Raw genomic sequence first — 21,994 nt, 5'->3', positions numbered from 1 at the left:
TGATTAGGGATGATGAGCATTTTTTCATGTTTGTTAGCCATTCGTCTGTCTTCTTTAGAACAGGGTCTATTCGTGTCTCTTGCCTGGTGGTCTACGGGAATGTTGCATCTTTTTTGTTGATTAACTTGGGTTCTCTATAGATTCGAGTTATTTAACCTTTTGTCCAATTCATAATATGCAAATATCTCTTTCCATTCTGATGGTTGTCTGTTTACTTTGGTTGTTGTTTCCTTAGCTGTACAGAAGCTGTTCAGTTTAATTAAGTCCCATTTGTTTATTTTTGTTGTTGTTGTTAGAATTGCCATGGAAGTCTTCTTCATAAAACCTTTCCCTAGGCTGATATCTTCAAGTGTTTTCCTCACACTTATTGTCTCTTGTCTTAGATTTAAATCTTTTCTCCATCTTGAATCAATTTCTATAAGTGGTGAGAGGTGTGAGTCCAGTTTCAGTCTTTTACATGTGGTTATCCAGTTCTCCCATTTATAAATGGGAAATCCCCATTTGTTGAATAGGGATTCTTGTCTTTGTTTGGTTTATCAAAGGTCAGGTGGCTGTAAGAGGTTAGTTTCATCTCATGGTTTTCTATTTGGTTCCAAATATCAATGTCTCTATTTTTGTGCCAATACCATGCTGTTTTGATCACTATGGCCATGTAGTATAGCCAAAGTCTGGTAGGGTGATACCCCCGACTTTGTTTTTATTACTAAGAATTGCCTTGGCTATACGAAGTTTCTTCTGTTTACTTAGAAAATGAAGAATTTGTTTTTCCATATCTTGGAAGTATGGTGATGGTATTTTAATGGGGGATTGCATTGAATCTGTAGATTGCTTTTGGTAGTATAGACATTTTGACAATGTTGATTCTTCTTAGCCATGAGCATGGTATGTTCTTTCATTTGTTAATATTTTCTGCTATTTCTTTTCTTAGGGTTTTGCAATTTTCTTTGTAGAGTTCCTTCACCTCTTTTGTTATGTATATTCTTAGTTTTTTTTTTAAAGCTACTGTGAAGGGAATTGTGTCCTTGATTAGCTTCTCATCTTGGCTATTATTGGCGTATACAAAGGCTATTGATTTGTGGACATTGATTTTATATCCTGAGACATTGCCATATTTTTTGATCACTTCCAAGAGTCTTGTGGTTGAATCTTTAGGGTTCTCTAAGATCATATCGTTGGCAAAGTGCGAGAGTTTGACCTCCTCTGCACCCTTTTGGATTCCCTTTATTCCTTTCTCTTGCCTGTTTGTATTGGCTAGAACTTCCAGCTCTGTGTTGAATGTCTGCCTTTTCTGTTACAGCCATCCTGCCATCCTGGTGGGTGTGATGTGATATCTCCCTGCAGTTTTCATTTGGAGTTTCTCTGTCGGCTAATCACATTAAACATCTTTTCTTGTGTCCATAGCTTCTTTGAAACATCATGTACAGGTCTAAATATAGCATAAAAGAAAAAAGTCATTATACATGTATGGCCTTTTATTCTGGAATAAAAAGTCATGCTGTATTCTTTGTGAGACCTAGCAGGATGCGGCTGAGATAGTGAGAGGTGGGCACTCTAATCTATTAGCAGCAAGGATAAATATTTGAATTTTTCCTTTACTTTGCTTCAGCCACTTTGGCCTTCTTCAGTTTCTCAAAAGAGCAGGCTCATTTGAATCTCATGGTCATTGTGCTTGGTATTCTTTTGTAAATGGCATTTTGCATGACTCATTTCTTGTCATTATTTAGGTCTTAGCTTAAATGTCACTTCCCTGACCTGCTAATGTCTGTTCAGTTCCAGCTAAAATAGCCACTTACCCTTTACTCTCCTTCTGCAACATCACCCATTTTAGTTCCTTTATGGTACTCTTGCGATCTAAAATTATCTTATACATTAAAAAAGCACCAACAACGTATTCATTTTTGTTGCCTAAACTCTGTGCTAGAATGTAAGTTTCATGAGCAGAAATGGGTCTGCAAATTTTGTTGTGGAATACTCCCCTAGAACATTTCCTGGCATAGAGCAGGTACTCAAAAATTGTAGGTGAGTAAAAAAAGCTATAATTTGGTATTAAGATTTTGAAAAAACATTAAGGAGTCTTTCCTTTCATTGAAGCCTTTTCCTTTCATATTAACTTTCTAGAAGTCTGAAAAAGGAGAAAATGAGTAAAAAAAAAAAGGAGTGTAGTGAATGGAATGAAATGTTTGCTTCCTGAGCCCCAGTTTCCTCACCTATAAAAGGAACACGATAACATTTACCTCCTTAGGGGTGAAGGACGACATCAATGCAATATAACGTATATTAAGTACTAGGTGCAGAGTAAAACTCAGTACAGTCTTCCCCTGGTGCCCTTGTGGGATTGGTTCAGGACCCCCATGATACCATGGATGCTCAAGTTCTTTCCATAAAATGGCAGAGTATATTTTGCATATAATCTATGTGCATCCACTATAAACTTTAAATTAGGGGTCTTCAAACTTTTTAAACAGGGGGCCAGTTCACTGTCCCTCAGACCTTTGGAGGGCCAGACTGCGGACTCCTGGAGGAGTCAGCTGCTAAGCAGGACAGGCAGCGGCAGCAAAAACACCTGGTGGGCCTAATAAATGTCCTATGCAGGCCACCTTAGTTTGAGGATGCCTGCCTTAAATCATCTCTAGATCACTTATAATACTTAATACAATATAAATGCTATGTAAAAATTTATGCTATATTGTTTTATTTGTATTTTTTTTCTTTGAGACAGAATCTCACTATGTTGCCCTTTCACAGCAACCTCAAACTCTTGGGCTTAAGCGATTCTCTTGCCTCAGCCCCCCAAGTAGCTGGGACTACAGGTGCCTGCCACAATACTCGGCTATTTTTTGCTTGCAGTTGTCATTGTTGTTTAGCAGGCCCAGGCTGGGCTTGAACCCTCCAGCCTTCGTGTATATGGCCGGCGCTCTACCCACTGAGCTACGGGAGCTGCTTTTTCTTATCTTTTTTGTCTATATTTGGTTGAATTTACCAATGCAGAACGTATCGATATGGAGGGATGTGTATCTATGACAACTATTACCATTACAACACCTGTCTTGCATTAAATCATCTCTTAAATTAAAAGGCAGAGTTACATGAAATGGCATTTCACATTCTGCTGTCATGCTTGAACAATTGCATCATTACTCTGGCAGGTTGCTTAGTCCACGGGGAACATATGTTTTATGAGCTTTTTTATTTTTTAACTTTATTATTATTTTTTACTTTTAAATGTACTGCATAGTCTTATGGAAAATACTTTCGGTACTTTTAAACATTAGTGTGCAAAAAACCCCATATCACATCTGTGATTTCTTTAAAATTAAAAAAAAAAAGAAGAAAATAAACTTTAGTGCTTCAGAAAAAGCAGAAACCCAGCACACAGAGACCATTTCTTTGCTTGCTCCAGATAGATGAGCCAGATCCCTGGTTGCAGAATGACTCTCTGTAATCCCAGCAGTCATGTCTAAAGCCCACTTTTATCATTCTTGGTGAATGGCATTTGTACTTTTAGAGGCTTTCTGTTTCCTAGACTTGGCCAGTACTATTAAAATAATTGAAAACCCCAAAATATATTGTAAAAGAGAATAGTTTAATCTGATATCAAGAGAAAATAATAGAGAAAAAATTTTCTACTGAGGCTAGAAGCAGGAAGATTTTACATCCCATGGGTAGCCTCTCTAGGGGCAGCTCAGCATTTTATCTTACATGAAAATACAGTCATTCCATGAAGGAAAGGGACCCATGAGGTGGGCAAGGCGACTTTCAGCCAAGACTTGGATTTTTCCCCCTAGAAATTTTATTTAATTCATATTTTTGTCCTAGCCTCCTATTTAAATATATTTTCTCTGCAAGATAACCTCATAAAAATTTTGTAAGACCTTAATGAATTAATTCACATGAAGTGCTTACTCCAGTGCCTGACCGGGCAAGGTGTTGGCTGTCTTGCCATTGCGTCCACGCCCTTCAGCTGGCCCAGCTCAGCTTCCTTCCACTTCAGAATCTTACCTTAGGCAGTGACTTTGGAAGTTGGCAGCGCAAGGGACAAGAACTCTGCCTCTTGCCTGCCTGGCTGGCAGGAAACACTTTGCTCCACTCCTCTTTCTAGAGATACGAAATCTAGGTAGAATGGTGAGTGACGACTAATGGCTACGGGTTGTTTGGGAGGGGTGTGGGGCGGTGTGTGGGGATAATGAAAATATTGCTGAATCAGATGCAAACTATTTGGATAACTTCTCCATATATTTATTGGTATTGTTCTAAAGGGTGGAAGAAAGATTAATGCATAAAGGGCTGTGTATCTCAAAATGTGCAAATTTTATCCCTTGGACACAAATTCCCACAAAATTCTCAGTTAAAAGATAGTTCTACTGTCATATAAATTTAGGGTGTGCACAATTTCACACTTTCTTCCTGAAGGTTCTGAGAGGTCCTAAAAGAGTGATTTTTAATCAGTGTGCCTTGGCTATGCCACAAGGGGAGTTTAGGTGTGTCATGAAAAAAAAAATTTTTTTTTTTTTGAGACAGAGTCTCACTTTGTCACCCTCCCATAGAGTGCTGTGACATCATAGCTTACAGTAACCTCAAACCTTGGGCTCAAGTGATCCTCTTGCCTCACCCACCCAAGTAGCTGGGACTACAGGCACCTGCCACAGTGCCTGGCTATTTTTTTGAGATGAAGTCTCACTCTGGCTCAGGCTGGTCTCGAACCAGTAAACTCAGGGCAATCCAGCCACCTCAGCCTCCTAAGTGTTGGGAATATAGGTGTGAACCACAGTGCCCAGTTCATAAAAAATTTTAAAGATCATTAATTAAATTATTTTCCAAAGAAGTTTAGAGCACAGTATATATATATATATATATATATATTTTTTTTTTTTTTGTGAGACAAAGTCTCAAGCTATCACCCTGGGTAGAGTTCTGTGGTGTCATAGCTCACAGCAACCTCCAACTCTTGAGCTTAAGTGATTCTCTTGCCTCAGCCTCCCAAGTAGCTGGGACCACAGGCGCCAGCCACAACACCCAGCTATTTTTTGGGTTGTAGTTGTCGTTGTTTGGCTAGCCTGGGATAGATTTCGAACCCGCCAGCTCTGGTGTATGTGGCTGGCACCCTAGTCACTTGAGCTACAGGCGTCAAGCCAAGATATTCTTTTTTAAATTCTTTTTTTTTGATCAACATAATTTAAGCGTGCCATGGAAGTTTATAGGTTTAAGTGTGCCGTGAGATAAAAAAAGTTTGAAAAACACTGTCCTAGAGGAAAAGAACTACCCTAACGGAGTGTTCCCTCACTTATTCTATCTTATAACCTTGTTCTCTTGCTGTAAATGTTATTACTATTATTCTTCATGAGGCTGGGAAGGACTGGTGAGTAGCATTAATGCCAGGGGGATATCTTTGAAGAAAGGTCTCTGCTGGGACGTGGCATCTGACTGACTATCACAGGTCTCAGGCTTTAGGTTTCTCCTCTCTCACATGATTACATTGGTGGCCTTCAGACTTTATTTAAAATGGAGCATGTTTTAAAGTAAAATAGAAAGCACATGTAGTGAGAATAAGCTGGAGTCTGTCAGGCTAGGGCAGACAGGACAGGACACAGCTGGTCTGCTGGGTTTAGGTCCTGCCTGACCTCCCCCCTGAATCCCATTCTTACTGTTTGTAAATTTATCTCCCACCCTAAGATGCCTTCCTTGGGTAGTTTAGGTGGATTGACTTGGGAGGTTAACTTTCGAATTGGAATGTTGTAATAGGTCACTGAGTTATGCTGGTTATTATTTAGAATAGGGGTTGGTGTGGTCTTTGCTTTGAACCTTTGTGTATAAAACTGTAATTTTGGAGATAGAAGAACAGAACAGTCTTGGAGAGGCCACTCTCGCTGTTGTCCTGAATCCCGGTCTCTGACAAAGTTCCTCGGACCTGTCCCTGTCTCTGCATATTGGCTGACAGTGACAGGCAGCCAGACCCTGTTTGTCCGGTAACAAAACTCCAATATCAGATGTGTTCATAAAAAGAGGTCCTGGTGGACTTGGGGGCCTGTTTATCTGGTCCCCCCACGGGGCATCCTGTGGAAGGTCTCCTTAGCAGTGGGAAACCTGTGGACAGGGTGGGAGGTCCTCTAACTCCCCTCCCCCAGCTAAGTTTCTGCCTTTTCTTTTAGACGGATGTTCCCTGTCCTAAAGATCAGTGTCACAGGGCTGGACCCCAATGCCATGTACTCCCTCCTGCTGGACTTTGTCCCAACTGACAGTCACCGCTGGAAGTATGTCAATGGTGAATGGGTGCCCGCGGGCAAGCCAGAGGTCTCCAGCCACAGCTGTGTCTACATCCACCCCGACTCCCCCAACTTTGGGGCCCACTGGATGAAGGCTCCCATCTCCTTCAGCAAAGTGAAGTTGACCAACAAGCTCAACGGAGGTGGGCAGGTAGGAGCCGGTTGCCCGGACACCCAAACTGGCCTCCGCACAATACCAATCAAAAAATATCAAGGGTGCATTTAGGCAATTAGAGGTGTCCTCACCAGCCTCTTCTCCTGCAGAAGCCAATTATTCCCTGGAGTCCAAATGTAAACAGGAATAAATAGCTCTTAATTGGTGCTTTCAGTTTTTAATGGACTTCCTGATGGTAAGAGAGTGAGAGAGTGCAGTAGTTTACTTAATCATCAGGGCCCTTTTCATAGTTTCTTACTGCAGGGCTTTTTACCCAGCCTGGGGAGGGAGATGTTTCTGGGTACCAGGGTTTTGTTAGTCTCTCTCCCCTTTTTTGGTGTAAGTGGCATTTTGGCAATAGACAAATACTTTAATAAAAAGCTGCTCCTAAATGAAATAATTACTCCCTCCACTTGGGCATTATGATAATTATCAATAGACTATTGAGTTAGCTTTGGTTTTTCAGAAAAAAAAATAATTCAAACCATAAATAAGGAAGGTTTTATTTAAGGCCTACAATTAAAGTAAACAAGATTTGGGGGGAGCTTTCCTCTCATTGTCTAGGGCAGGGTGGTGAATTCCAGTCCACTGTATGAGGTTGTTAGTTACTTTATAAAATGCAGACCGTATCTCAGGATTACAGATGTAGCCAACAGGGAGGACCAGGCTGAATTTCTTCTCCCTGTCTGTGTGCGTGGTCTTGCCAGCCTCCTGCCCCTTCCCCTGGTGCTCCCTGTCTGCTCTCTCTGTGCTCAGTGAGCGGGAGCAGGCCTTCAAGTTTGAGGAGGTGGAGGAAATGCCACTGTACCTCCCTACCACACGTACTCAGCTAGTTCTTTATTGAAACCAGAAATTGAAAAGTAAATTGCTATTGCCTACAGGATTTCATGAGGAGATTTTCCATAAACCTGTCACTTAAACCATAAAGAGTGGATTGTACTGGATTCCATGTAAGCATCAGATGTCAGATTTCAACACTCTTTAGTCACACTCTTTAGTCACAGCTGCTGTCAGTATTTTGAATCATTGGGACCTTCATATGAAACCCCCCCCAATGTATTTTTAATGGATTGAAATCCACATTATTGTGCTGAAAACAGGGGAGAAGGGAAAAAGGAAACCAGGATTTTGCCACGAAATCAAGCACTCTTAAGAGCAATTTCTCTCTGGCAACCTCCCCACCTTCCCTTGGCCTCTGTGTAGGCTCCAATGCTGTGCTTTCTGGGAGAATCTGACTGTGCCCCCCCACCCCCCATGCCTGCCATTAACTTCTCAAAAGTGCAGGTGACCTAGAATTTGAAATGTGTGTCCCTAACCCAGTGACTGCTGAGCTTGAGACCAATCAAAGCTGCTGGCTTGTCTATCACCTGCAAAACACTGGGCTTTTACACTGGGCTTTTGCTTTTCTCCTCTTTCTCTTCCTCTCCCACTTCAACAGATAATGTTGAATTCTCTGCATAAATATGAACCCCAGGTTCACATCGTGCGTGTTGGCGGTGCCCACCGAATGGTCATGAACTGCTCCTTCCCTGAAACCCAGTTCATAGCTGTGACTGCCTATCAGAATGAGGAGGTAAGAGAGTGTGTGCCTGTGTCACCCTGGAGAGTGTGGCAGGATGGGGAGGGAGTCCTCCTCATGAAAGATTTTCCAGGACTCAGATACTCTCGCAGAGATGAAGCTAAACAATGGAGTAGCTGTTCTCCACCTCCTCTCTTTTCCCTGTTTCCAAAAGCATGTCCTCTGCTGGTGTCAAGAAGGCACATTTGTGCGTTATTATAAAACTCCTGAGTTAGGCTGAAAACTCAGAAGTCTTTCTTTTGGGGACCTGATGTGCTCTTGGCCTGCACAGAGCTGGCCTTCTGGAACAGGCAGGATGGGGCACAGGCTATGGAGACTGTCCTCCCCTGCTCTAGAAGTGATTCAGATGTGCAGTCCCCTTTGGGTTTGGGGGTTTTATTATGCTATTTGTCCTGCTTGTGCATGTTTAATATCCGAGCACTGGTGGGTCTTTTCCTGCATAGTAACTGGAGCCACCCTGGCTGTCAGAGCCACGTGGTCAGTGTCCGGCCTCTCTGAACTGCTCTGGGGTCACTGTGCACTCCAGGGGTGCCCTGGCCTGCTATTCATCAGAAGCACCCCGAGATGTCTGGATTTGTTTTGTTAAACTTGAAAAGTAATATGTATTCATTTAAAAAACACATAGTAAACCAATATTACAGAAGTAAAAAGGAAAACTAAAAGGTCGACATATTATTTTTCTTTTGCCTTTGGAATCTCACTTTGCACGGACACTACAAGTAATCGCTTAGAGTGTGTTTCCTTCCACACATTTTCTGTGCATATAGATATATGCAAATGTAGATTTCCTCACATAAATGGCTCATGTTGTGTATATTAATAAATTTTATTAATCTGCAAATTAATTTTTTCCTGGTTTAACAGTTTAAGATGGATATCTTGCAGGGTTTTTATTGGCCAGGGCTGGATTTGAACCTGCCACCTCTGGCATATGGGGCCAGCACCCTACTCCTTTGAGCCACAGGTGCCGCTCAAGATGATATCTTTCTATGCAAATAGATCCAGGCATATTTTTTTTCTGTAATGCTGCAGAATATTCAATTCTATGGATATACCATATTTCATGTACACAGCCACCCTCCAGTGTCCATTTAGGTCAGTGGTTCTCAACCTGTGGGTCCTGACCCCTTTTAATAATAAAAATACATTGCAGCATTAGGAAGGTTGAGAACCACTGATTTCGGTTGTCTTCAGTTGTTTTATTTTCTATTATAAATAATGCAGCAATGAATTTCCCAGTGCCATCTATCATCAAGGGAAGTGTATGCTTAGAATTTTGATAGACATTGGCAAATTGCCTTCCTCTAAAGGGCACCTCTCACACCATTGTTATTGGCTATTATCAGCCTTTTCCATCTTTGACAATCTCATAGGTTAAAAAAAGGATATCTTATTCTGGCTTTAATCTGTATTTCTTTACTCAGAAGATTTAAAAAGACAGATTTGGGGCTGCCACTCAGCCAGCTGAGTCAGGCTTTCCAAAGACGGTGCTCAAAGTCTGTTGTTTTAAGTCTCCTGAGATTCTAGCCCTTATCCAGGTTTGGAAACTACTGTTTTAGAACCTATAGGTGAAATTAAGTGGTAGAGTTAGCTCTTATCAGAAGTGTACACTGAAAATGGAATGTCTTTCCTATAAGTAATTTGACCTCTTACCAGAGCCCCTGCCACATGCCAGTGGGAACAGAATGCTGTCTGACCAACGTCCCTCAGCTGGTGGCCAGGCATTCTAGGATCACTTGGCTGTCTCTCAGACAGGCCTCCTCTCTGGCCTTTCACCCTGGGCTGGAATCTGGGGATAGGAGGGGTGGGTGGGGTCTTTGTAACTCAGGAGGTGCAGAGGGCTAAAGAACAGTCGCCTAGTCCCCTCTTGTCCTAGTCCCCTCTTGGCCTGCAGGCAAGGCCCCTACCCTCTGGCCTGCTGCTGGCTCTCTTAGTCGGTGGCCCAACTTGTCATTTGGCTGCTGAGTTGGTAAACATTCAGAAGCTTTTCCTGCAGGTACTGGACATTCTCACCTGACTGGCTGTGATGACCCAGCCAGCAAGCTCCCCGTCCTGACTCAACTTCTTCTAGGCCTTAAACATGCCCCCTGGCAATCAAGCTCTGGAAAATCAAGCCCCAGAGCCTCCCTCTGCCAGCAAAGTCTGCTTGTCAAGTCAACACAAATGTACCCTGAGAGATGAAAGGATGTGGGGGTGGGTAGGGGAGGCCAGAACCTCCCTGTACCCCTGCTGGCCTCATGTATGCCTCTTGACCTCTCCAAGTTTAAGTCAAAAGAAAAGTTCAGGTCATCCTTATCTGTCTCCAAACCTTTCCTCTATCTTTCTCCTATTTTCTCCCCACAAGCTCTGGGCCAGAAAGAGTTGGGTATTTATTTTCCTTTTCTTCCTTCCACCAGAGAATAGTTAATCTCAGGCCTTTGATGACACACATCTTCTTAATATTCATTTAGTCCCCAAATATGTGTTGGGCATTATTAGATGCTGAATATAGTTCTAGATGCTGGGAATACTGCAATGAAGATGACAGATGAGTACCCTGTCTTCAAGGCACTTACATCCATCCCAGTGGGGAGATGAAAAAGCCAATCTCTCTCTCTCTACCTCTGACATCTCTATGTCAGATGGCTCTGACTGAGGGGGTAAAGAGAAGAGTGACAGTGTTTGCATCAACATGGCTGAAGGAGGAAGTCAGTGTTTTTCAACCTTTTTTTTTTTTTTTAATTTTATTTTTTGGAGACAGAGTCTCACTTTGTCTTCCTTGCTAGAGTGAGTGCCGTGGTGTCAGAGCTCCCAGCAACCTCAGACGCTTGGGCTCAAGAGATCCTCTTGCCTCAGCCTCCAGCAGAGAAGTTGGGACTACAGGTGCCTGCCACCATGCTTGGCTATTTTTCCAGAAGGGGTCTCTCTCTTGCTCAGGCTGGTTCCAAACTCTTGAGCTCAGGCAATCCAACTACTTTGGCCTCCCAGAGTGCTAGGATTACAGGTGTGAGCCACTATGCCTGGCCTTTTTCAACTTTTTTTCTCTCATGGGACACTTAAATTATATTGAATAAGTTACCATTCAATAAAAAAAAAAAAAAGAAAAGAAAAAATTATGTTGAACAACAATAACAACAACAACAACAAAAACCAGAAAAAAAAAAAACCCAGAAAAAAGAAAGAGTTAAAAAAAAAAAAGCATATACTTACTGTGCTTTGAACTTCTTTTGAAAATAATTTAATTAGGGTGGCACCCATGGTTCAGTGGGTAGGGCACCAGCCACATGCACTGAGGCTGGCAGGTTCGAACCTAGCCTGGGCCTGCTAAACAACAATGATAACTGAAACATCAACAATAAAAAAACAGTTGGGTGTTGTGGCAGGTGCCTATAGCCCCAGCTACTAGGGAGGCTGAGGCAAGAGAATTGCTTAAGCCCAAGAATTTGAGTCTGCTGTGAGCTATGATGCCATAGTACTCTACTGAGGGCTACATGGTGAGACTCTGTTTAAAAAAAAAAAAAAATTAATGATCTTTAAAAATTTTCATGGCAAATCTAAGATCGCCTGATGGCACACTGGTGTGCCGTGGCACACCATTTGAGAATCACTGGAATAAGTGATTGTTTAAGAATGAGGGGACCGATGGTGGGCCACACTCTCCGAGAGAGGTGGGATCACACTTGTGCTGCTCTCTGCTGTGTTCCATGTGGTTAGAAAAGCAGGCAACTGACAGGGGTGGTAGGGGCTCAAAGATTGTTGAAAAAAATGAATGGATGGATGAAACAATGAAAGTTAGATTTAGTGCACAGGACTCTGCTCATCGCTAATGCCTTGCCCCTTCTTTTCTCACTTTACGCGGCACTTAGTATTTCACCACATGCCTCAATAAAATGTTTTTTTGGTCAGAGACAGTGCAGCAGTGATTTAGTGTAGGAGGATGCAAAGAAACATGGAGAGGAAAGAAACGAAAGGGGAATTATCCTGATTTTACAGAAATTCATAGGTGAAGACAAAGGGTTCTGTCTGCCCACATGTGTCCTGCTTTCACTAACATGTCTTTGTCTCTGTCAATGCAAGATAACAGCTCTCAAAATCAAGTACAACCCTTTTGCCAAAGCCTTCTTGGACGCCAAGGAAAGGTGAGTCGAGAAATTCCAGTAAAGTCTTATGAACTTGTAAATGTGAAATTGATGATCATCTTGAATGGAACTAGACTAGTAGCATATTACCCTTTGATAAGATTATGCTTTCAGTATTCGTTACGATATTCAACAAACGAGGGCAGGGAGTGGGAGACAAGCGGGTGAGGCCATGAAAGGGCCCTTGTGGTGGTGGAAATGCTCTGTGTCTGGGCTGTATTCATGTAAATATGCTGGTTGTGATATTATGCTATAGTTTTGCAAGTTGTTCTCATAGGGGAGAACTAGGCAAAGGGTACAAGGAATCTCTGTTATTTTTTATAGCTGCAAGTGAGTCTATAATTGTCCTCTAAAACCCCCATTTAATTCAAAAACATCAGCAAGATTCAACCAAATCATAATTATCTGTTTCTTGTAATAGGGGTCCAGGAGAACCTTTCACTAGTAGTGTTTTGTCCTGTTTTGCTCTAGATTTTGAAAGTAGCACAATCTAATTTAAAAAATAATTAACTGATTTAGATGTATAATAATTGATTCTGCTCTTCTAATTAATTCTGAGTAGTATTTTTTAATAAGCTTTTTTCCTTAAAACTACATTTAACTGGGCAGTGCCTGTGGCTCAGTGAGTAGGGTGCCAGCCCCACAGACTGAGGGTGGCAGGTTCGAACCTGGCCACAGCCAAATTGCAACAAAAAAATAGCCGGGTGCTGTGGCGGGTGCCTATAGTCCCAGCTACTCGGGAGGCTGAGGCAAGAGAATTGCTTAAGCCCAAGAGGTGGAGATTGCTGTGAGCTGTGACTCCATGGTACTCTACCGAGGGCAACAAAGTGAGACTCTGTCTCTAAAAAACAAACAACAAAAATTACACTTAACCTATGAAAGGTGAAGAATGGTTGAGGGGTTCACATTTCTCTGTGGAGAAAAGAATCCAGAAATTTCTAGGGATGGGGCCACTTTGGCCCAGTGACTTGCCATCTCTGTCTTTCTTTTCTATTCCAGGACAAAATAAAAGAAAACAGTGCTTATCTCTGGCTTTTCTCTTGACAAGGCCTAGAGTATAACTATGGTTACCTTTGAAGTGTTCAGATTTTGTTTTCTGAATTTTAAATCTTTTCAATGTCACCTTGAAGGCTCTGATAGGGTCTGGATGATTGGATAGATGTTTATAATGATGTGTCACCTGTCCTGTTCAATATTCAAATAAATTCTGATGCTCTATAAGATGCATTCACAACTTTTTCTGTTAACAAAAGGCCTAAAAAAACCCTGATATGTGAGATAACATATCTCAAAATAATAGTAGCATGGTATAGTAAAAAGAATTTAGGACTGTGAGAGAGAGGTCCCAGGGCCTCCCTCTGTTATTTCCTGGGTATTTGCTCTTAAATAAATCAGTTTACCTCCTTGAGATCCACTTTTCTAGTCTTTGAAATTAGAAAATTATAGTAATACTTCCCTCATAGGGTTGTTGGCGGATCTCACATACCCATCCGCTAGAATGTGTGCCCTGAAGTCCTGCGTAAATTTTAGAGGACTTGCTTGAATCTTGTCAGGCTGTAGCAGGAACCCCAGATCGATCAGATCTAACTTAATGGGGACAGCTGTAATATGGTAAAGAGGGGGACGAACCGTAAAATTGCAGCTCAGAGAGTAGTCGCACAAGTAGAGACCATGCCCCGGAGGAGAATGGGGGAAGGACAGAAGCTTTGAGAAAAAAGGTGTTTGGTTTTCTTATTGCAAGAAATTGCTTTCCAAAGAGAATTTTGGGTGTTCTTCCTGCTGCACCTGCATAATATGCTAGATGGCCATGGTGCCCTTCTGTTACTCTTTCAGAAGTCACCTAAAAGATGTTCCGGAGGCTGTCTCGGAGAGCCAGCACGTGGCCTATTCTCACTGTGAGTCTGGTGAGCGGGAGGCGGGAGGTGGGAGGTAGGAAGTGTCTGGGGCCATACCGGCAACTGTCTCCCTTTTCACTCCACTCCTCTTAACCTGAGTAAGACCTATTCCAGATTAACACCTAGCAGGTTGGCTCAGCACCTATAACTCAGTGGGTAGGGTGCCAGCCACATACACTGGAGCTGGTGGGTTCAAATCCAGCCTGGGCCTGCCACACGATGACAACTCCAACCAAAAAATAGCTGGCTCTTTGGGGTGGCGCCTGTGGCTCAAAGGAATAGGGTGCCGGCCCCATATGCTGGAGGTGGCAGGTTCAAACCTAGCTCTGGCCAAAAAAAAATAGCCGGATGTTATGGTGGGCACCTGTAGTCTCAGCTACTTGGGAGGCTGAGGCAAGAGAATCACTTAAGCCCAACCTCAGAGGTTGAAAGTTAGATTTAGCTTATGGGACTCTCCTCATCTCTAATGCTTTACTGCTTGAGGTAAAGCTGTGAGGTTGCTGTGAGCTGTGATGGCACAGCACTCTACCCAGGGCAACATAGACTGTCTCAAAAAAAAGAAAAAAAGAAAAGAAAAGATCTAGCAGGTTATTTCTTCTGCTCAAGACAGAGCTTTAGGCCCTTTCCAGAATTCCCAGAGAGAGTTAGTGGTCCTCGGCTTCAGGGGTTTACACAAATTTGAGGCAGGTGATAAGAATGGGAATGATGAATTTCTTAGAGTCTAGTTTTTAAAAAGGTATTATGGGTAATTCTACATAAAGTTGTATATCTTTATCAGGTACATGTGATGTTTTGATACAGGCATGCAATGTGAATTGATCAAGTCAGGACAGCCGGGATATTCACCACCGCAGGAATCAATCATTTCTTTGTGTTAGGAAGATTTTCATTCTCTCTTTTAGTTATTTTATTTATCTATTTATTTTTCAACTTGGACTTTAATTATGTACGTAAGTAGCAATATGAGAATGAAGAATTCTAAGGCTTGAACATTATCTCTAGTTGACAGGATTTCAGATTTGTTTGCTTGTAGGATGACAAACAAACAAATCATAGTTTTTTGTAGGCCTAGTATAGTTTTTCCTGATGAAGAAAGCCAGTTTAACACATTCAATACTGACTTCTCTGCCATTTTTCTGTAGAAATACTGATTTACTCTATGGAGTTTCCGGTGTTTACCTATATCTTTTGAAAGTTATCCTTCCATAAATCTTCTATGACTGTGTATCCTCTTAAACCCCAGTCATATAATTTCTCCCCACTGACCTGCAATGGCTTGTAGATACTAGATAGAGGCAGCTAATCCCATGAAACCAGGTGGATACACCAGTTTCTTTACTTTTGAACCTGTAGCCAAAAGGAGTCCAATAGGGCCAGCAACACTAATAACACCAAGTCTTGGAAAGAATCCAGGAGGTACATTTTGGAGATACTCATAGCTGCCTAACCCCCATTGAACCAGACTTTGCATCTTAGGCTTGGTTTGGGAATATGTTTTCGGACACCAACTTGTATGCGGCTTGCAGCAGTGTTGCCGCTGTGAGATGCTTTCTTCATGTTGGGTCTGTGGGTCCTCCACATATTTGGATTGACCTTCAGGAACTGAGTAGAGTGAAACGTCAATAATCTTCACTGGATTTGGGGGAGGTGAGTCCTTTCTCTGTGCTGCATAGACTTTGAAAGTGAGCAGGCTCAGGCTGACTGGTCCATGATGACCTTGACCATGTCTTTGGCAGTGGTGACTCCAGCCTCTTTTAGTTATTTTAAAATATACCCTAATTTATTATTGATTGTAGTCACTTTGTTGTGCTATCAAATATTTATTTTATCTAATTATCTAACTACATTTAACCATTCCCATTTTATTCTACTTCCCCACTATGCTTCCCTTCCTCTGGTAATAATCATTCTACTCTTAGTCTCTAATGAGATTAATTGTTTTAATATTTAGCTCCCTTATAAGAATGAGAATTTGTAAGATTTGTCTTTCTGTGCTTGGCTTATTTCACTTAATTAACACAATGATCTCTAGTTCCATCCATGTTGTTGCAAATGGTAGGATTGCATTCTTTTTCATGGCTATATAATGTTCCATTGTGTATACATACCACAATTTCTTTATCTGTTCATCCATTGATGAACACTTAGGTTGATTCCAAATCTTAGCTATTGTGAATAGTGTTGCAATAAACATGGGATGTGGATACCTTCTTCTTTTTTTTTTAACAACAGGGATAAGTTCTGAGAAAGATATCTTTTCAATATATGGAATTTTTTTATTTTGGGCATATATTGAGTAGTGGAATTACTGAGTCATATGGTTGTTCTATTTTTAGTTTTCTGAGGCACATCCATACTGCTCTCCATAGTGATTTCACAAATTTCCATTCCTGCCAAGAGTATACTAGGGTTCCCTTTTCTTCACAGCCTTACCAGCATTCGTTATTGCCTGTCTTTATGATAAAAGCCATTTTAACTAGAGTGCAATGATATCTCAATGTAGTTCTGATTTGCATTTGTCTAATGACTAATGACGTTGAGCATTTTTCATATACTTGTTGGCCATTTGTATGTCTTCTTTTGAGAAATGTCTATTCAAGTCTTTTGCTCATTTTAAATTGGAGTATCTGATTTTTTTCCTCTTTAGATCTTGGAGCTTGTTATATATTCTAGTTATTAATCCCATATCCACAGATTAATTTGCAAATATTTTCTCTTATTCTGTGGACTGTTTCTTCTCTTTGTTGATTATTTCCTTTAATATCCAGAAGCTTTTCAGCTTGATGTGGTTCTGTGTGTCCAATTTTGCTTTGGTTGCCTGTGCTTGGCCGGTGTTACTCAAGAAGCCCTTGCCCAGACCAATGTCCTGAAGCATTTTCCTAATGTTTTCTTTTAGTAGTTTCATGTCTTAGATTTAAGTTTTTAATCATTTTGATTTGATTTTTGTATAGAGCGAGAGATAAGGGTCTAATTTCATTCTTCTGGTACTGGATATCAGTTTTTCCAGTATCATTTATTGAAGAGGCTGTCCTTTTCCCGCTGTATGTTCTTGACACCTTTGTTGAAGATAAATTAACAATAGGTGTGTGAATTTATTTCTGGGTTCTTTATTCTGTCCCATTGGTCCACGTATCTGCTTTTATGTCAGTACTGTGCTATTTTGGTTACTGCAGCTCTGTAGTATAATTCGAAGTTGGGTAATGTGATTCCTCTAGTTTTTTTTCTTTTTGCTCAGGATGGTTTTGGCTATTCAGGGGCATTTGTGGATCTATATATATTTTATTTCTGTAAGAATGACACTGGTATTTTGATGGGAATTGCATTGAATCTGTAGATTGCTTTGAGGAGTTATGGACATTTTAATAATATTGATTTTTTCAATCCATGAGCTGTTTTTCAATCCATGGACTGTTTTTCCATTTTTTGGTGTTCTTTTCTATTTTTTCCATCAGTGTTCATCAGGCCACTTTTCTGGCTTCAGCAACAGCTTTGGTCCTGTCTGAATCCCCACCTGTGCATCTCTCAGCTAAGATCTGGTCAGTAGGAGGTTTATACATACCACATCACTGGTTTGTATGAAATATTTTATACACTTCTTTTTTTGAGACTGAGACTGAGTCTCACTTTGTCACCTTGGGTAGAGTGCCATGGCATCAGAGGTTACAGTAACCTTAAACTCTTGGGCTCAAGTGATCCTCTTGCCTCAGCCTCCTAAGTAGCTGGGACAGAATTATAGGCTCCTGGCACAATGCCTGGGTATTTTTTATTTTTAGAGACAGGCTCTTGCTCTGGCTCAGGCTGGTCTCAAATTCCTGAGCATAAGCAATCCACCTGCCTCAGTTTACCAGAGTGGTAGGATTACAGACATGAGCCACCATGTTTGGCCTACACTTCTGAAATATTCTGCAAAATGCTTGGTCTCAAGGTGGGCTAGGCCCACTCCTTCTCTCTCTGTGTGCTATCAGAATTCTATTCGTGGGGAGCGATGGGAGGCATCATGTTCTTTCTTGCTAGGAGTAAGAACTGAAGATAGCCTCCCACTAGGCAGAAATAGAGAGGCCTTCATTCTTACTGTGTAACCACATCGAACATTTCTAGTAGCTACAGATCATTGAACTACATAAACATCTAATGCCTCCAACACTGATTTTTATTTTAATCAGATTAGGTCAGAAGCAACTTCTTTGCATTGTGTTAACTTCTGCATTCAGATTGTATTTGGTATATCTGTATTCCAGCGTTCCTACGAGGCTTCCCACTCTTCGATAGGGTCCTTTGATAGGACCAGTCATGCATCTCCAGAGAAAGCTGAGTTATTTGATATGGGGAGGGTAGCAGCAGCAGGGCTGAGGGTATTCCACATAGGTAAACATCAGTGTCACTTGCAAAAAATGTAGCTATGCAAAGTAGCTGGTCACCTGAATTTTGGTGTGAAGTTCACACACTGAGTCTACATCTTCCTCTTTTCTGTTCCAGTGGGAGGCTGGATCTTTTCCAATCCAGATGGAGTGTGTCCAGCAGGAAATGCCAACTACCAGTATGCGGCCCCTCTGTCTCTGCCTGCTCCCCACCCACACCATAGCTGTGAGCACTACTCAGGCCTCCGAGGACACCGGCAGGCTCCCTACCCTTCTGCTTACATGCACAGAAACCATTCTCCATCAGGTGTGTGATTCTGCTAATTAAACTCTTGGGGTATGGGCTGTGGTGGGGCGAGGGGAGAAGTGAATAAATAGCTCGTTAAAGAATTATCTGAAGATGGACTCCTTTCCATCTATATACATAGATAATATTATTGTATACTATTATTTTTATGTTTATTATCATTTTGTATATTGATATTTGATGATCTGGCTATAACAGTCTTAGAATTTGTACGGTGTTTTGTAATTATTTCATGAAACACTCAGTCTTCTGGTTTCCAATGGGTGTGAAAGGCCGGGTGCTGATGTACTAGGCACTTTCAGACTGATCTCTAAAGGCCAGGTCAAGTTGAGAGGGTCTACATCACTCAGTCCTTTGCCTTCACGTGGCCCTTTTCTACCACTGCATTCCTGGCTCAGTTCTGGGAATACTGGGCCCAGCGTTGGGGAACTATGAGAAAGGTTTCTGGGAAGCTGATTTTTGCATGTTTAGGCCTTAGTGTGATTAAGCTGGAGGCATGCAAACCCAACCTTCATAATTTTTGCCATCTTATTATTATTTTTTTTAAGTTGGTGCTATTATCTGTGTGTCCTTTTTCTCACTGACTACTGCCTTGTCTACCTGGGCCTTGAGGAAGCATCCTAGACCTTGCTCAGTTACAAGATTTGTAGAAAGAAAGGAGAAGTGAAAACAAAGATTAATTTTTCATAAAATTATCCATGCAACAAATATTTATTTATTTATTTATTTATTTTTAGAGACAGAGCCTCACTTTGTTGCCCTCGGTAGAGCGCCATAGTGTCACAGCTCACAGCAACCTCCAGCTCTTGGGCTTTAGGTAATTCTCTTGTCTCAGCCTACTGAGAAGCTAGGACTACAGGTGCCCACCACAGTGCCTGGCTATTACTTTTTGTGTTGTTGCAGTTTGGCTGGGGCCGGGTTCGAACCACCACCCTTGGTATATGGAGTCGGCACCCTACTCACTGAGCCACAGGTGCTGCCCACAACAAATATTTATTGAGGACCAACTGTATTCTATGTTTTGTTTCGGACACATAAACACAACGGACAGATACTCTACCTTTACGGAGATCTACACCCTTATAAAGAGATTGACACTAAAACAAGTAAATTTGTGGCATGGGAGATGGTGAAGTGTATTTAGGTTCCTGCCTGCTTTCCTGAGGGACAGCCTGAGCACTGCATGTGTAGAGGGCTTTTCTGGTCCCCAGCTACTGTCACTATGTTCCTTGCTACCTGCTACTCCCGGCAACCTCAACAGCTGCTGCCAGGAGGGGAGAAGCCTCATTGTATCAAACGGGGCAGTGTCTCCCTTGTTTTCCTGGTCCTTTCCTGTGATCAGCACTCAGATCCTGTGGTCTGAGTACTTGTGCTGCACAGCTTCTTCCCTGAAGGAGCTCAGAGCTACACAAATACATAAATGATTATTCACATTACAAGGTGGTGAGCTCTAATGCGGTCCTCGGACTTGTGTCCTCACCTGGGAACTTGTTAGAAATACAGCTGCTCAGGCTGTACTCCTGAATCAGAGTCTGGATTTTAACAAGACCCCCAGGAGATTCACATGCTCAGTATAGTTGAAAAACAGTTTATAGAACATACTAGCCAAGGTGCCATGGGAATGAAGGAAGAAGAACAATTGTTATGCCTGCTGGGGAAGCTGCCCAGAGGGGCTGACATTTAAACTGAGCCTTGCAGAATAATAGGAAAGGACAGAGGACATGACACGCCACATAGGCAGTGGCACCGGCTGGGTCCGGTAGCGTGGGTAGACACTGAAGGGTAGGAGAACTGGTTGTACAGAGCAGATTGGGAGCAGAGGGTGGGGGAGAGGGTGGGAGGAAGTGCAAGGGCTAAGGCTGAAGAGGCTGAAGTGCCAGATAATGACAAGGAGCAGCGTGACCAGGCGTCATGCCACTATTTTGTAATAGCCTTCTGCATGCTGCTATTACAAAATATCTGAGACTCCATAATTTATAAACAACAAAGACTTATTTCCTTATAGTTCTGGGGGAAGGGACTTGTAAGATCAAGGTGCCAGCATCTGGTAAGGAGCTTCTTGCTGCATCACGACATGGCAGGAGGCCTCCTGTGGGCAAGAGACGAGAGGAAGGAGGCCTGATCCTTCTATAAGGAGCCCAGTCCCCCAATACTGACATCGATTTACTCAGGATGGCAGAGCCCTCGTGGCCTAATAATCTCTGGAAGGTCCCATGTCTCCACACTGTGGCCCTGGGGACCAAGTTTCAAACACACGAGCTTTGGGGGCCACATTCAAACTTGGAAGAGGGACACACGTTGGAATCTTCCTCCTTTTCCTTTCTCTCTTTCTCTTTTTCCTCTCTTATATACCCCATTTTTAGGGGAAAATAAGGTTGTGCACCTTATGTGGGTAGCACTAACCCTGCACCTACCATATTTTGCCCTGTAGAACATGCCCCTCTGTGTATGATGCATGCCCACATTTTTGGCCCAAACTTTCAGGAAAATGCCCCTCAAGAAAGTAGCTGGCTCTCCACTGGGGGAGCAACATCTGGGGAGGACTAAGACTCCTCTGGTAAATATGCAGATCATACCACCCTCCTGAAGCTGCTCATTCTGTGAATTCTGCCCCTTCTTGTTCTCCCAGGAGCCCTTTCCTCACTGCCACATCAGGGCCTATGGCCAAGACAGCCACACATATAGCTAGCTGGGCAGGAGCTTCTGAGGCTGCTTAGCCTGTTGTCAGCCAGATGGGTCCTGGGGCCTGTGTGGGGCTCCTTGTCCTCTCTGCATGGGTTCCCCAACTCCACCACTGTCCACTTCCCTGATCTCCATGCTTAGTGGAGGCCACTCTGGCCCACTCCCAGGTTCCCAGGAAGTAAGCCTGCTGAGGTTCTCAATGGAGTGGCCTTGGCCACCTTCCCACAAATGGACACTAGTAGGGAATAGAAAATGAGAGGATGTGGGGACCAGGGTGGGCCAGGAGGGGTCAGTTGGGTGAGGCTGGCTGCTCAGGTTGTTCAGACCACTCTCACCTTATTCCAGGCTCACTCCTGACTTCTGTGCAGCAGCCGGCTCTATGCCTTGAGCCTCTCGTGAGAGAAGGAGACACCACCGCATGGCCACTTCTGCTCTTATTTAAAAATTAAAATGAGGGGCAGCACCTGTGGCTCAGTGGATAGGGCACCTGCCCCATATACCGAGGGTGACAGGTTCAAACCCGGCCCCGGCCAAACTGCAACAAAAATAGCCGGGTGTTGTGGCGGGTGCCTGTAGTCCCAGCTACTCGGGAGGCTGAGACAAGAAAATTGCCTAAGCCTAGGAGTTGGAGGTTGCTGTGA

The 21,994-nt window shown here is 42.6% G+C and overlaps 1 protein-coding gene and 1 pseudogene across 1 annotated transcript in view; one reads left to right on the top strand and one right to left on the bottom strand.

The window, feature by feature from the left end:
• TBX19 (T-box 19) overlaps positions 1-21,994 on the top strand; it is a 33,591-nt gene that overhangs the window by 7,575 nt on the left and 4,022 nt on the right. Inside the window, exons 2-6 of the mRNA XM_003785833.3 lie at positions 6,147-6,411; positions 7,853-7,987; positions 12,050-12,111; positions 13,945-14,006; positions 18,483-18,671. Of these exons, the coding sequence (XP_003785881.1) occupies positions 6,147-6,411; positions 7,853-7,987; positions 12,050-12,111; positions 13,945-14,006; positions 18,483-18,671 (713 nt within the window). The remainder of the gene's footprint in view (positions 1-6,146; positions 6,412-7,852; positions 7,988-12,049; positions 12,112-13,944; positions 14,007-18,482; positions 18,672-21,994) is intronic.
• LOC111723818 lies at positions 15,186-18,302 on the bottom strand (annotated as a pseudogene).

This window comes from Otolemur garnettii, unplaced genomic scaffold, assembly GCF_000181295.1.
Source record: "Otolemur garnettii isolate 467f Iridium unplaced genomic scaffold, OtoGar3 scaffold00016, whole genome shotgun sequence".
In the NCBI taxonomy this organism is placed as follows: Eukaryota; Metazoa; Chordata; class Mammalia; order Primates; family Galagidae; genus Otolemur; species Otolemur garnettii.
Note: the sequence above shows the minus strand (reverse complement) of the source record. Positions and strands in the feature narration are given on the sequence as shown.